Source organism: Ovis canadensis, chromosome 1, assembly GCF_042477335.2.
Source record: "Ovis canadensis isolate MfBH-ARS-UI-01 breed Bighorn chromosome 1, ARS-UI_OviCan_v2, whole genome shotgun sequence".
In the NCBI taxonomy this organism is placed as follows: Eukaryota; Metazoa; Chordata; class Mammalia; order Artiodactyla; family Bovidae; genus Ovis; species Ovis canadensis.
Genome location: NC_091245.1, coordinates 1,034,814 through 1,050,142, shown reverse-complemented (window position 1 = coordinate 1,050,142; position 15,329 = coordinate 1,034,814). Strand labels below are relative to the sequence as shown.

At 60.7% G+C, this 15,329-nt stretch overlaps 1 protein-coding gene across 4 annotated transcripts; it reads right to left on the bottom strand.

Moving 5' to 3' along the window:
• Nucleotides 1-103: 103 nt before the first annotated feature.
• STK25 (serine/threonine kinase 25) lies at nucleotides 104-9,877 on the bottom strand. Of its 4 annotated transcripts, none has more exons than XM_069583215.1 (12): nucleotides 9,529-9,877; nucleotides 8,973-9,096; nucleotides 5,179-5,409; nucleotides 4,620-4,676; nucleotides 3,927-4,035; nucleotides 3,301-3,458; nucleotides 3,026-3,211; nucleotides 2,517-2,662; nucleotides 2,270-2,384; nucleotides 2,030-2,101; nucleotides 761-897; nucleotides 104-632 (listed from the first exon to the last, which is right to left on the bottom strand). In XM_069583215.1, exons 2-12 carry the CDS (start codon nucleotides 9,000-9,002, stop codon nucleotides 593-595), a joined length of 1,281 nt encoding a protein of 426 aa, XP_069439316.1. In that variant the 5' UTR covers nucleotides 9,003-9,096; nucleotides 9,529-9,877; the 3' UTR covers nucleotides 104-592. The 4 variants fall into 4 exon arrangements, with proteins under 4 accessions (XP_069439316.1, XP_069439322.1, XP_069439332.1 ...); XM_069583221.1 differs by having other exon boundaries at nucleotides 9,542-9,818; XM_069583231.1 differs by having other exon boundaries at nucleotides 9,525-9,789.
• Between the last annotated feature and the right edge of the window lie 5,452 nt (nucleotides 9,878-15,329).

The following is a 15,329-nucleotide window of genomic DNA, read 5'->3' as shown; positions in this document are numbered from 1 at the left end:
TCCCACGTGCTGCCTTGCCCCGCCAGCTCTCCGGCCAGCGGCCGCTCGTGCCCACCTTGGGTGAGGCCTTGGGAGCCTGAGCACCTCGCCCGCCACCAGCACATCTCAGTTCAGGTCTTTATTGAAAGTGGCAGGAGCCTCTCAAGATGCTGTGAAAACTAACACCTTAATCTCAGAACACCTAGGGAAGCAAGGAGGTTTGATTTTCTTAAAAAAACAACAATCTGGCCAACACGAGTCCTTATGAGAAGACACAGTGCCTGCTCCAGCAGCACAGGCGAACCTACGGCCGCCAAGGGTGGGCGGGCCAGGTGGGAGGTGGCAGGTCTGCCCCGCGCGCGTCCCTGCCCCTCCGCCTGGCAGCGAGCAGAGCCCCAGGGGCCAGCCCGGCCTCGGGGCCTCAAGGAGACCAAGCCCGCCGCCTCCGCCGCCTCCGCCGCCTTGGCCTAGCCGGGAGGGGGCGTGGGAGGGCACGGCCCTCTGCGGGGCCCATGGGGTGAGGCTAGGATGGCACAGGGCCCTGGTCAGCACAGCCCCGACCACACGGCCACGGCTCCAGGTGGAGACTCTCCTCCCGGGTGCAGACAGGGCTTCAGCGGGTTGAGGTCAGGTGGTTTCTGCTGTGGGAAAACCTGCAGACCAGAGGCCAGGTCACTGCTCCGCCCTGGGCGCGGTCCAGGCCGGGGGACACAGGACCCGCAGAGCCAAGCCCCGCCCGGTGAGGAGGACCCACAGCAGCCCGCCGCCCCCAGGCCCTCACCTCTGCACCCGCTCCACCAGGTGGGCCATCAGCTTGTCCGAGATGCCGGGGCAGGACTCCTCGGCCAGGCTGAAGGCGTTCTCCAGCTCCTCCAGCGCCCCCACGCCCCCGCCGCTGCGCTTGTGCTTCTCCTTAAGCTGCACGGACACCCCCAGGCACCTGACTGGGGGCCAAGGGGGCGCCTCCCCGCCCCACCCGACCTGTGACGCGCAGCAGGAGGCAGCGCTGCCCCACTGTCCCCCCGAGCGCCGAGGAGGGGCTCCCAGGACGGGCGGGGCCTCCCAGCCTGCCCTGGCCCCTAGGCCCCCCTCCTCCAACCACGAGCCTTCTCCCAACCCCAGTCGCAGAAGCCCGCAGCCTAGATGTGCGTGAGTGGCCCGGCCAGCCCTGCCAACCTGGCCACTGGGACTAGGGGCCCACTCACACCCCGTGGCTGCGGAGGCCCCACGAGGAAGCAGCCTGGCCGGGGGGCTGGAGACGGGTCAGCCTGCTCGCCCAGCACACAGAACAAAGGGGCAAAGGGCACACACCTCTCTGGACACCCACCCGGCAGCCTGACCTCAGGCCAGCCCACAGAACAGGAACCCGAAGGGGGCCCAGCCAGCCAGGGTGTGGCCACGCCTCCCACCCACCTCACACCCCAAAGGTGCCAGCCCCAGAGCGCTGCTGCGTGGCCCCAGGAGCCCCCGTGCCCATGGACAGCCCGCCTCCACCCGCTCCCCTCCCCACCTGCCCTCTTCCCCTCCCGGGCACCGCGGGCCCAGGGTGGGAGCCTGCCCACCCCCACCTCCCTTGGCGCGGCTCTGCTGCCTCCTCTCAACATGCACCCCTGCTCCCGGGCTCCAGGGCCAGCGTCACCCTGGGTGTGAACCTGGCCACAGCCCACTGCTGGTGACTCACCCCTGGGGATGCTGCTGACTGCCCTTGAGCAAGTGACACAGACGCTGGGCCACGTGACCAATGGGCAGCGGCCCTTAAGGGCTCCCTGTCCAGGGCCTGACACCCAAGACAGAAATCTCCCAGGCTCTCCCTAGACGAAGGATCACCCCGTGTCTGTGGTTCTAGGTGACAGGTCCCAGGATAGCAGCTCATGTTCAAAGCCCCCGGGGCCCCAGAAGACCCCGGCAGGCTCGGGATCTTGAGGGTCACCTGAGGCCGGCTTATCCCGGCCATCTCTGGTCCTTCCACTCAAAACGCCGGGTCCAAGGGGCCAACCTCACGAGCCCCGAGGGACCCAGACACCCTGTGCCGCACCAGCTTGGCCCTCACCTCTCCAAAGACGGGCCGGACCAGCGTGGACAGGCACTGTGACCTCGGCTGCCTCTTGACGGGCTCTGCCGACTACAAACGCAGAGCATGCGGAGGTGAGCAGGGCAGAGATGGCGGGGCGTGGGCAACTGCAAGCCACCCCCCAAGTCTGGTCTCCTAAGAGCCACCCTGGGGGAGCGGGCGTGCCCAGCAGGTGCCCCCACAGCCCGCTCCCTACGGCGCGCCCGGGGCCAGGCCGACCTTCTGGGGGCCATGCAGGGCCGTCCCCTTGTGCAGCTTGCCGTGCGGGCTCGGCCGGATGGTAGGGGGGAACGTCCAGATGGGCCCCTGCTCTCCATCCTCGGGGTCTCCGTCTCTGAAGGGGACAGTGGGAGGTCACACGGGGCTGGGGGTCAGGAAGGCCCTGAGGTGCACTGGTTCACAGCCCCAAAGGCCGACCCCTGCCCTGGAGAGCCCGCCTCAGCCCCACGGGAAGAGCAGGCCCTACATGTCGGAGTCCTCGGAGCTGGACTCCTCGCCATGGCCCTCCGACCTCCAGCGCTTGTAGCGGTCGATGAGCTCCGTGAGGAAAGAGGTCTTCTTAGTATAGCGCGTGATGAACTTGTGCTTCAGGAGCTCCTTGGCGGTGGGCCGCTGCCGGGGACGTACAGGGGTCACCAGGCGCCGGGCAGCTGAGCCTAGGTGACCCCAGGTGGCAGGGGCGCCTAGGGGGGCTGGGTGGCTGCACACCGTCTTCCCCAGGGGAAGGGCCTCCCTCCAGACCCTCCTGGCCTGGGCTGGGGGCACAGAGGAGCCCGCCCTGGCACAGCGGAGGGGCCCCTGGCCCTGTCACCTCTGAGCTCCCACTACAGACAGCCAGCACGCCACTCCATACACGCACATGTGCGTGCACACACCCCCTCGACTGTCCTCCGGAGCCCAGTGCCAGGGGCCCCAACTACACTCAGCCATGCAGGCCCCCTCACCACTCACGAGCTGGGGGCAGGAGGCGCTTACAAATCGGGGGTCCTTGTTGAGGCAGGCCTCCACAAACTCCTTGAAGGGCTTGCTGTGGTGGCCCTCGAGCGTGGGCGGGCTGTTCTTGGGGATCAGGAACAGGACGCGCATGGGGTGCAGGTCGGAGTTGGGAGGCTCGCCCTTGGCCAGCTCAATGGCTGTGATGCCCAGCGACCAGATGTCGGCCTGAACAGAGAGCCACGGGGCCGCTGCAGCGCAGGCCGCCCGCGCCCTGCTGCCCCCGCCCCCGCGCCCGCCCCCCCGCCCCAGCCCACCTTGAAGTCGTAGGCCGACTGCTTGATGACCTCGGGCGCCATCCAGAAGGGGGTGCCCACGAACGTGTTCCTCTTGATCTGCGTGTCCGTGAGCTGCCCCGCCACCCCGAAGTCTGCCAGCTTCACATCGCCCTGCTCTGAGAGCAGCACGTTGGCAGCTGCGACACAGGACCGTGGGCGTCACCCTTCGTGCCGCCCGAGGAAGCACCCCCCCCAGCCTGCGGCCAGTCTCCCAGGGAGGTGCGCCCTCAGCCCCAAGGCCATGGCACACTGCCGCCGGCGCACACGCGCCCTCAGCCGGCCCCAGTGCCCATGACAGTCACCACTGAAGACCCTGCGCACAGGAACCGCCCTCCCGGCCAGATCGCTCAGCAGGCGGCGGGGGGCCTGACTTCCCTTGCTTTGCCAGTCACGCCCCTGCAGGCTGGCCTGGCCACACGTCCACCCGCAAGGCTGCTCTCAGCCCTCCCGTTCACAGGCTAAGTCGGGGCCCCCAGCCTACGTGCGGAGCCCACTATGCCATGTGCAGGGACACAGGGCTGAGCCGGCCCTGTCTGTCACTGGGAACAGCGGGACCGCCAGGTCTCCGGGGTCCCGCACCCGCACCCCCATGCACCCCAAGGCACCTTTGATGTCGCGATGGATCTTGCGCTCCGAGTGCAGGTACTCCAGGCCCTTCAGGACCTCCCGCAGGATGGTGGCGATGCAGGTCTCCTCCAGGGGGCCCGGCTTCAGCTGCAGGCGGGGCCAGCTGGGCCTCAGGCCTCCCCACAGAGCCTGCCCAACCCCTCCCCACCACCCCAGGCCCAGCACTGACCCTGAGCACGCCCGCCTCAGCGCCAAGGGCGGGGACCCCCTGCGCGTGGGCGCCTCCTCTCTCTGTACCCACTGTGTTTTGACTGCACAGGTCTCAGTTACACCACGTGAACTCTTAGTTGCAACACGTGGGACCTAGTTCCCCAACCAGGAATTGAACCCAGACCATTACAAGCGTGGCGTCTTAGCCCCCGGACCACCAGGGAAGCCTCTTCACCCACTTTTGAAATTAAAGTTTCAGACAGCTGTGTGGGAGGTAACAGCTGACACCGGGGACGTGGCCACACTCCTGAGCCTCCTGCTGGGGGCCTAACCTCCTCCCCACAGGCCAGCAGAGGACTTGGAACCCTCAGCACCAGCTGGGTCCTGAGGAACAGTCAGCCACCACGACAGGGAAGCAGGGGAGGCCACAGGAACCCAGGGTTCAAGGACAACCCCCAGACAACTTGTTCAGTCTGGCCCTGCCCACCGGGTTGCCCAGCCCCCGGGGCCCCCCAGCTCACCAGGTCCAAGGCGGAGCCGCCACCCAGGTACTCCATGATGATCCACAGCTTCGTGCTCTGGGGCGGAGAAGTGTGTCAGCAGGTGGCAGCAGGCAGCACAGGGCCCAACATGCGCCCAGCTGTACTGACTCAGCCAAGATGCCCACCGGGAACAGCGGTGGCCGCCCGTCTGGCTCCCCTCACCACACCCCTGCGCAGACACTGCAGATGGGCCGAGCCCGTGTCCAAAGCCCCTGGGAAGGGCTCCGGCTCCAGGGGGCCCCCCCGCCCCAGGAGGGGCACAGACGGGCCACTCCAGAGCCAGCCGCTCCCTGCTCACACCCTGCCACCCCCAGGCTGCCCTCAGGACACAGCCGGGCCCCTGGCCCTGGGCGTGGTCGTCCCCTGGAGGCCCAGTCCACAGTGCCTCCCGTGGGGACCCCCGCCCTACAGACCGGGCCCGGGGGGAGAGACCCAGCCAGGCCTCCTGAGCAGACAGGGCCCGCTGGCCCGGTCCCCACTCTGGCCACAGGGGTCCCAGCAGCGGCCCCGTGCGGGCAGGGCGCCGTCTCGGGGGCACCTTCAGGTAAGAGCCGAAGTAGCGCGTGATGTGGGGGCTGTCGCACTGGCTGAGCACGGTGATCTCCTGCTGGATGTCCTCGATCTCGTCCTCCGCCTCCTCCAGGTCAATGATCTTGATGGCCACCACCTCCTTGGTGCGGTTGTCGATGCCCTTGTACACCTCCCCGAAAGAGCCCTTGCCGATGCGGTCGAGCTTGGTGAAAAGCTCCTCGGGGTCCACTCGCGAGTGCTGGGGACGGGGGCGAGCGGCTGGGTCAGGGGCGGATGGCCAGGGAGCCCCCCCAGGCCTTTTCTCGCTTCTTACATCCCTTTTCATTCAGAAAACCTAAAGTTACCTCCACTCAGGGGCAAACGTCCCCAGAGAGGACTGAGAGGCTGAGGCTCTCGCCAAGAAACCAGGGTCACAGGGAAGGCAGATGGGCCATGCAGCTCACCCCTGTGTGCCCACAGCCCAGACGTGGGGAGGACCCAGGGAGGCAAGTCATGGATCAGGAGGGACAAGGAGGTGGAGCACGGGGAGCTGGGGGCAGCTGGACAACGGTGCTGGGCAACGCTGTGAGCACAGGGGGCTGGCCTCACAGGCCGCTGGCTCCGTGGGCAACAGCCGACCACGCCAGGCCATCAGTCATAACCAACTCCAGGGAAGCCTTGCGGGGTGCAAAGAGCTCTCTCACTCAGCTTTCTAAACCAAAAACTGCTCTAAAAAGTGAAGCCTATTCATCAAAGGAAAAAAACAAAACAGGTATTAAGTGAGTTCTCCCTGCACACCTGGAAGCCACACCCCTTAAGGAGAGTCCTCAGGAGAGTGATGCCCTCACCCCAGCATGGAGCTGGAGACCCACACTCCCCTGGACGTGCAAATGGACAGAGAACCACCCTTCTCACCTGGGGCTCAGACTGGAGCACAGACCCACCCGACAAGGCGCAGAGCCTCAGACAGGCTCAGTGCCAGGACACGGCAGCACAGGGGTGTCCACAGAGCAATCTGGCTTTCGACCTTGACCCTCAGTGTCCAGGCCTGAGACAGCTCAGCGTGGGGCTGCGTGGAGGACAGCGGGGCATCCCTCACCCCCACCTGCGTGGCCCCCTGGGGGCCGAGGTCACCGTGCACCCCCACAGCAGGCGCTGGAGACCCAGGACCCCAGTGGCGCTGCTCGGCTAGCAGGGAGCCTGGCATCTGGTCCACACAGGGGCAGAGAGGGTGCCCCAAGCGCGCTGGGCCACAAGTCCACCAGACACAGCTCCCTCCAGACTGCACCACTGCCCCGAGGGCACCCGGGCACCCCCCCGAGGCGGCACCATACCCACCCATCCGTGCGAGCGCCCTGGCGCTGAGGGGGCTGGGCCAGGGCGGCCACTCACAGGCTCTGAGCAGAGTCTGGGGGCACAGGGCTCCCCCCGAGCAGGGCACAGTTCAGGGCCCACTGGCTCCAGACCGAGAAGACATGTCAACCCGAAACAGCCAAGAGCTGCCTCCCCCGGGCTGTCACCAGCAGGGAAGAGCTCACCCAACCTCAGAACGCCAGGTGAGCGGGAGAGGGCGCAGGCGGCAGCCTCAGGAGGGACCCAAGCCAAGGAGCCCAGGAAGCCGCCTCCTGCTCCCCCTCGGCCCCACCCGACCCCACGCCGTCTCAGCCCAGAGCACACCTCCGGTCCAGCCCGTGCTCCGGAGACAGGCTCCTCTCCCTCCGAGGTGGCCTCAGTGCAGACGTGGGGCAGGCTGGCCTGGCAGCACTAACGGGCACCGGCGTCCCCCAGCGCTCCCTCGGCCTCCCCTTCCCACCCTCGGGCCTCTGCCAGCGGCACCCCCGCCCCCGGCCCAGGCCAGAGTTGGGTCTGGCCCCTCAGCTATCCACAGCCTCGAAGGGGGCCCAGGGCAGGCCCTAACCAGAGGCCGGGCCCGGCTCTCAGCCTCCTCAGGTCCCCAGGGCTGCAGGCCGGGCGCCTGAGTGGACAGAGGCCCCAGCAGCGCACACTGGGACAGCCTGCTCACAGCCGCGCAGGGAGAAGGGAGACAGGGCCCGGGGCCGGGCTGCGGGGGCCCTTGTGAGAGCCGGGTCTGGACAGCCGCTCGGGCTGCTCGCTTGGCCCAGACCACCGGGCTCTGAACCTGCCCTGGGGCGGCCCGGTCTGCGGTCACCGCTCAGCCGCCTGCACATCCACTTAGCACCACGCCCGCCGCTGGCATCACCCCCCAAGTGAGGGCTGGCCAGCGGCCCCCATGCACCCCACGACAGGTGGCAGTCACTTGCACAGGGCGCTTCCACAGCTGCACAGGCCTGGGCAGGAGTCACAGCCCGGCGGGGGCCCGATGCCCAAGGTTCCCCCGCGGGGAGCAGGCCACCACCCCACGCACACAGGGACCGCCTCACAGGACCACGATGACAACCACCTCAAGGAAAACAACGTCCTGTCAGGCTTCCTGTCACCGACAAAGACCAAGCGTCTCCACCCCTGAAAGGACAAAAGGGGCTTCCTTCCTCTGGGGTCCCTTCCTCAGCTCCCCTGAGCCCCGCTCCGTCCCCGGGCAAGACGCAGCCACCCAAGCCCCGCTGCGAGCACCACCAGCACCCAGGTGAGGGGCCGCTCACAGCGCCACGTCCGCACACGGGGGGCCGTTCCTACAGCCCTTGACTTGGAGCCAGACTTCTCTGCCAGCATCTTAGTCCAGGGACTCGGAAGACGCACGTGTCCGAGGGAGCACGGGCCTGCAGCGGCCCACCTGCAGCATCAGCGCGGCGCCCTGGGGTTCTCCGAAGAGCCCAGGCATCTAGAGCCGACCTGACTCCAGCTCCTCCTCCCCCGCAAGGACACACACTTTCTGTTCCTCCCAGGCTCCCAATCCTCCCAAACTGGGCTGACCGGAGTGAGCCTGAGGGCTCAATTCTCTTCGAGAGACGCTCCCACCACCTAGCAGCCGTCAGCCTAAACCGCACCCGAGCTGACCAGCTAAGAAGAGCAAAACCCAACAGCTGGAGTGAAGGACCACCGCACCAGCTGGGGCGCTTACTTCCCAGGAGCTTCCACTCACACCTGCCTTGCAGTAACAGAAAAGGGGGGGGAAGCGTGGCCCACAAGCCCTGGCGGCGGCTGCCCCAACCCGCCTAACTGTAGCCATCAGCCCCAGGACACATTGTGGAGGGTCCCCTGGACTCAGGCAGTTAATGCACAGAGCCAGACCCCTTAAAGTGCTGTGGCGTTGGTAATTTCGAGAACCAACCAGCCAAAAAACAGTGGGCATCTCCCAGGCAGGCCCCTCGCAGCCCAGTGGCAGCCCTGTCCACCCAGCAAGAGAAACACACAGGCGCGTCCTCTGCCTTCCCTGCACACAGACACTCCCAGCCCCCCTCGTCCCCCTCAGGGCCGAGCAGGCCCGTCCCCCAAGCCAATGTGCTGGTGGACCCTGACCCTCCGCGGCCCTCCAGACGCACAGACCCAGTTCCTGGGGTTCAGCCCTGTAACAGCGTGGGTCTCTACATACCTCCGGCTGACCCTGCATTGAGGCTACACTTTGACAGGCTGGTGGGGGTCCTGCCCCACAGGACGCTGCCAACGGGCGGACCCCAGTCCGCCCTGCACCCACCAAGTCTGAGCACCTGGCGACTGCTCCCGCTTTGCCCAGGGCTACGCATCACGGGCCTCCACCTCTCCTCCCACACGCGCCCTAAGAGGGGCTGCTCTTCTGACACCCCCGGACCACTTTTCAAAAGACAGTCTCCTTGGTGAAACGGCCTTTCTCGACCTCTGCAGCCGGCGCCCCGTCCCAGGCAGCGTGCAGACGCCCACCCTTACCTGGTTGGCAAATCCCCTGAGGTGAGCCATGGCTGCGCGGCCCTCAGACCATCCGCCGCGCCCCCGGGAGGCCCCGAGATCCCGCCTGGAGGCTCTGGAACCCGCTTCAGGCCGCTTCAGTCAACTGGAGGGAGAGCAGACCTGCTCGGGGGCCCTGTTCCGGGTACGCGGGGCTCCCCGCCCCCCGGGGCGCGGCGGCAGCCCCCTCCTCCAACCATCTGGGGACCAGCTGGAGAAGGGTCCCCCGAAGGGCTCCCGCCGCGCACCCTCCGCGCCCGACCCTGCCTCAGGCCTCCCCGGGGAGCCCCCCGACGCCGCGCACACCTCCCCGGCCCCCACCCTTCCCCAGACCCCGGCCCCCGGCCAGGGCCGCCCCTACCCGCCCCCGGGGCGCCTCGCCCCGCCTCACCCCCGGCCCCGCCCCGCGGCCGCGCCGCCCGGCCCCCTCCCCAACCGGCCCAGGCGCGGGCCAGCCCGGCGGCGCGCCCACCTCCGGGGGGCTCCATCCCGGCCTCCCCCGGCCCGCTCCGCAGTGCCCGCGAGGGCTCCCACCCACAGCCTCCACTCGCCCGCGGACGCCTAGGCCCTCAGCTCGCGAAGCAGCGGCAGTGGCGGCGGCGGCCGGAGAAAGCTCCGCGGCGGCGGCGGCGGCGAGGGCACGCGGCGTCGCGGCCCAGCACGGGGCATTCTGGGACAGCGAGTCCCTCGCTCGCCCCGCGCCGGGGCGCCCGCGGGCGCCGGACTGCAAATCCCGGCAGGCCACGGGCTGGAGCGCAGAGGAGGCCCGCAGGCGCGCCGCGGGGCGCGCTGGGACTCCGAGTCCGGCTTCCTGAGAGGCGCGGGCCTACGTCTCCCGGCAGGCCGCGGGGCGGGGCGGGGCCAGGCGGCGCCGGGGCGGGGCGGCCGCGGGTGGGGCCGCTCCGCCCTCCCGCCGCCTGGCCGCACCTGGGCGGACCTGGCCCGGGGCTCCGGCCGGGTCCTGCAGGCCTCACCCCTCCGGCGTCCGGGCTTGGGAGGGTGGACCGGGCCTGGAAGTGTCTTGGAATGTTATTAAGTCTGAAAAAGGAAGGCGCTTTTGACACAGGTCGGCCTGGGTAGACCTTGACGACGTGGCACTGAGTGACCGCAGCCAGACCCAGAAGGACAAACACGGTTCGCTTCCACTTGTATGAGGTCCCCGGAGTGGCCGGATTCATCGGCACAGAAAGGCGAAGTGTGAGTGTAGGGGGGAAGGGTGTCTAATGGGGACGGAGCCTCAGTCTCAGAAGATGACAAGAGATCTGGAGATTGGCTGCATAACCATGAGAATGTATTTCCCGCTGCTGAAATGTACAGTTCCGTTCACTTCAGTCGCTCAGTGTCCGACTCTGCGACCCCATGAATAGCAGCACACCAGGCCTCCCTGTCCATCACCACCTCCCGGAGTTCACTCAGACTCACGTTCGTCCGGTCCGTGATGCCATCCAGCCATCTCATCCTCTGTCGTCCCCTTCTCCTCCTGCCCGCAATCCCTCCCAACACCAGAGTCTTTTCCAGTGAGTCAACTCTTTGCATGAGGTGGCCAAAGTACTGGAGTTTCAGCTTCAGCATCATTCCTTCCCAAGAAACCCCAGGGTTGATCTTCAGAATGGACTGGTTGGATCTCCTTGCAGTCCCAGGGACAGTTAGGATGGTAAATTTTATGTGATCTGTTCCATTCAATTCAGTCGCTCAGTTGTGTCTGACTCTCTGCGACCCCATGGACTGCAGCACACCAGGCCTCCCTGTCCATTGCCAACTCCTGGAGTTTACCCAAACTCATGTCCATTGAGTTTGTGATACCATCCAACCATCTCATCCCTTGTTGTCCCCTTCTCCTCCTGCCTTCAATCTTTTCCAGCATCGAGGTCTTTTCCAATGAGTCAGTTCTTCGCATCAAGTGGCCAAAGTATTAAAGTTTTAGCTTGAACATCAGTCCTTCCAATGAACACCCAAGACTGATCTCCTGGTTAGACTCCTTTGGATCTCCTTGTAGTGCTAAGGACTCTCAAGAGTCTTCTCCAACACCATAGTTTAAACGGATCAATCCTTCAGTGCTCAGCTGCCTTTATATTTCAACTCTCACATCCATGCATGACCACTGGAAAAACCATAGCCTTGACTAGACAGACCTTTGTTGGTAAAGTAATGTCTCTGCTTTTTAATATGCTGTCTACATTGGTCATAACTTTTCTTCCATGGAGCAAGCGTCTTTTAATTTCATGACTGCAGTCACCATCTGCAGTGATTTTGGAGTCCAAAAAATAAAGTCTGTCACTGTTTCCACTGTTTCCCCTTCTATTTGCTATGAAGTGATGGGACTGCATGCCATGATCTTAGTTTTCTGAATGCTGAGTTTTGAGCCAAATTTTTCACCCTGCTCTCATCAAGGGGCTTTTCAGTTCCTCTTCACTTTCTGCCATAAGTGTGGTGTCATCTCCGTATCTGAAGTTATTGATATTTCTCCCGGCAATCTTGATTCCAGCTGTAGAAGTTAGACACGCAGTCTTGATGCAGTGCTTTCCCGATTTGGAACCAGTCTGTTGTTCCATGTCCAGTTCTAACTTGCTTCTTGACCTGCATACAGATTTCTCAAGAGGCATTTGATCTGTATTTTACCACAGTTAAAAATGAAATGAAAACCAAATTAAGTTCTGACATACACTACAACGTGGATGAACCTTGAAAGCGTCGTGTTACTCCATTCAGGCGTGTGCCCTCAGCAGTCCATGGACTGCATCCCACCAGCCGCCTCTGTCCGTGGCATTATTCCGGCAGGAATACTGGAATGTGTTGCCATTTCCTAATGCATCCACTTAGGTGAGGTATCAAGAACAGACCAAGAGACGGAAAGTAGAATTGAGTTTCCAGGGGCTGAGGGATGCGGAAGTGGGGAGATACCGCCCAGTGGGTACAGAGTTCCTGTTTGGAGTGATGACGCAATTCTGCAAATAGACAATGATCATGGTTACACAACATGGTGAATTTACTTAATGTCAGTGAATTGTACACTTAAAAACGGTTAAAACAACACATTTTTTGTCATCCATATTTTACCACAAGTTTTTAAAAAGCAATGATGAGTTGGATTTCATCAAAAACTTAAACTTTCCTTTCAGAAAAACATTTTAAGAGAGTGTAAAGGCAAGCTATAGAGTGGGAGAAAATTGTGAATCATGCCTAACTCTATGTGCTGAAAATATATAAAGAGCTCTCAAAAGTCAGCAGTTAAGAAAAAGCATAGGACTTCACTCGTGGTCCAGGGGTTAGGAATCCACTGTGCAGTGCAGGGGACAAGGATTTGATCCCTGGTCAGGGAACTGAGACCCCACATGCTGCGGAGCACCCAAGCCCCCGCACGCCGCAGCTGGAGAGAGGCCATGCCGCCCGTGAGCGCGCCCCGTGCCGCAGCTAGGGCCCAAGGCAGCCAAATCAGTAAACACTGTTTTAAACCCAGTAAGAAAGAATTGAGAGTAGTTGAGCAGACACTTCACCAGGGAGATACATAGATGGCAAATAGCACGTGAACAGAGGCTCAAGTCATAACTCTCAAGGAAATGCCAGTTAAGTCCATAATGACATACTAAGTATTCACATATTAGAAGGGATAAAATAAAAATCAATCTGATTTCAGTACTGACCATCTGGTAATGTCCATGTGTAGCGTCATCTCTTGTGTTGTTGGAAGAGGGTGTTTGCTATGACCAGTGTGTTCTCTTGGCAAAAGTCTATAAGCCTTTGCCTGCTTCATTTTGTACTCCAAGGCCAAACTTGCCTGTTATTCTAGGTAACTCTTGACCTTCAACTTTTGTATCCCAATCCATTATGATGAAAAGGACATATTTTTTGTTGTTATTGCCAGTTCTAGATGGTGGTGTAAGTCTTCACAGAACCGTTCAGCTTCAGGTTATTCAACATTAATGGTTGGGGCATAAACTTGGAGTATTGTGATGTTGAATGATCAGCCTTGCAAATCACTTGCTGAGTTCATTCTGTCATTTGAGATTGCATCCAAGTACTGCATTTCAGACCCTTTTGTTGACTATGAGGGGTACTCCATTTCTTTTAAGGGATTCTTGCCCACAGTAGTAAATACAATGGTCATCTGAATTAAATTCATCCATTCCCATCCATTTCAGTTCACTGATTCCTAAGATGTTGATGTTCACTGTTGCCACCTCCTACCTGGCCACGTCCAATTTACCTTAATTCGTGGACTAATCAGGGCTTCCCAGGTGGCTTGGTGGTAAAGAACCTGCCTGCCAATAAGGAGACGCAAGAGGCGCAGGTTCGGTCTTTGGGTCGGGAAGATCCCCTGGAGGAGGAAATGGCAACCCACTCCAGCATCCTTATCTGGAGAATCCCATGGACAGCGGAGCCTGTGGGCTGCGACCCATGGCATCGCAGAGGCTGACACGACTGAGCTTGAGTGCGTGCGCATAAGCATGGACCTGACGCTCCAGGTTCCTGTGCAGCACTGCTCTTAACAGGCCTGGAACTGACTATGGCTCAGACCACGAGCCTTATTGAAAAATGCAGGCTTAGATTGAAAACAGTAGCGGACACTGTTAGCCGTTCGGGTGTGACCCAAATCAAGCCCCTTATGACTGTACAGTAGTAGGAGTCGTGTTAGTCACTCAGGCGTGTCTGACTCTCTGCGACCCCGTGGACTGTAGCCTGCCAGGCTCCTCTGTCCATGGGATTCTCCAGGCAAGAATACTGGAATGGATTGCACTCCCTTCTCCAGAGGATCTTCCGGACCCAAGGATTGAACCTGGGTCTCCTGCATTGCAGGCAGATTCTTTACCATCTGAGCTTAGGGATTATCCAGTGGAGGTGACAAATAGATTCAAGGGATTCGATCTGGTAGACAGGGTGCCTGAAGAACTGTGTGTGGAGGATTATAACATTGTACAGGAAGCAACGACGAAAATCATTCCAAAGAAAAAGAAATGTAAGAAGGCAAAGTGGTTGTCTGAGGAAGCTTCACAAATAGCTGAGGAAAGAAGAGAAGTGAAAGGCAAGGAGAAAGGAAAAGATACACCCAACTGAATGCAGAATCCCAGAGAATAGCAAGGAGAGAGAGGGCCTTCTTAAATGAACAATGCAAAGAAAGGAGAGAACAACGTAATGGGAGAGGCTAGAGGTCTCTTCAGAAAGAATTAGAGCTGTCAAGGGAGCATTTCACGCAAGGATGAGCATGATGACAGAAACGGTAGGGCTTCACAGAAACAGAAGAGAAAGAAGCGGCGGCAAGAACACACAAAACTGTGGGAAAAAAGCTCTTAATGACCCAAGTAACTGTGATGGTGTGGTCATTCACCTAGAACCAGACATCCTAGAGCGAGAGGTCAAGTGGGCCTTAGGAAGCATTACTCGAGCAAAGCTAGTGGAGGTGATGGAATCCCAGCTGAGCTGTTTAAAGTCCTAAAAGATGATGCTATTAAAGTGCTACACTCAATAGGTCAGCAAATTTGGAAAACTCAGTAATGGCCACAAGACTGCAGAAGATCAGGTTTCACTCTCATCCCCAAGAAGGGAAATGCCAAAGAATGTTCAAGCCACCATCTGAACCGTTCTGCTCACTTCACACGCTAGCAAGGTCATGCTCAAAATCCTTCAGACACTAGGCCTCAGCAGCACGTGAGCTGAGAACTACCAGATGTACAAGCTGGATTCAGAAAAGGCGGAGGAACCAGAGATCAAATTGCCAACATTCATTGAATTGTAGAAAAAGCAAGGGGATTCCAGAAAAGCGTCTTCTTCTGTTTCATTGACTACACTAAAGTCTTTCACTGTGTGGATCACAACATACTGTGGAAAATCCTTAAAGAGACGGGAATACCAAACCACCTTACCTGCCTCCTGAGAAACCTGTATGCAGGTCAAGAACAAGCGTGACAAGAAACAATGAGCTGGCTCAAAGCTGAGAAGGGAATCGGCAAGGCTGCATGTTGTCCCCCTGCTTATTTAACTTATATGCAAAGTACATCACGCGAAACGCAAGGCTGGATGAAGCACAAGCTTCAGTCAAGATTGCTGGGATTAAAAAAAAAAGACTGCAGGGAGAAATATCAACAACCTTAGATATGCAGATGATACCACTTTAATGGCAGAAAGTGAAGAGGAACTAAAGAGCCTCTTGATGAGGGTGAAAGAGAAGAGTGGAAAAGCTGCCTTAAAACTCAGCATTCAAAAAACTAAGATCATGGCATCCTGTCTCATCACCTCATGGCAAATAGAAGGGGGGAAATGGAAACAGTGACAGATTTTATGTTCTTGGGCTCCAAAATCACTCTGGACGGTGACTGCAGCCATGAAATTAAAAGACGTTTGTTC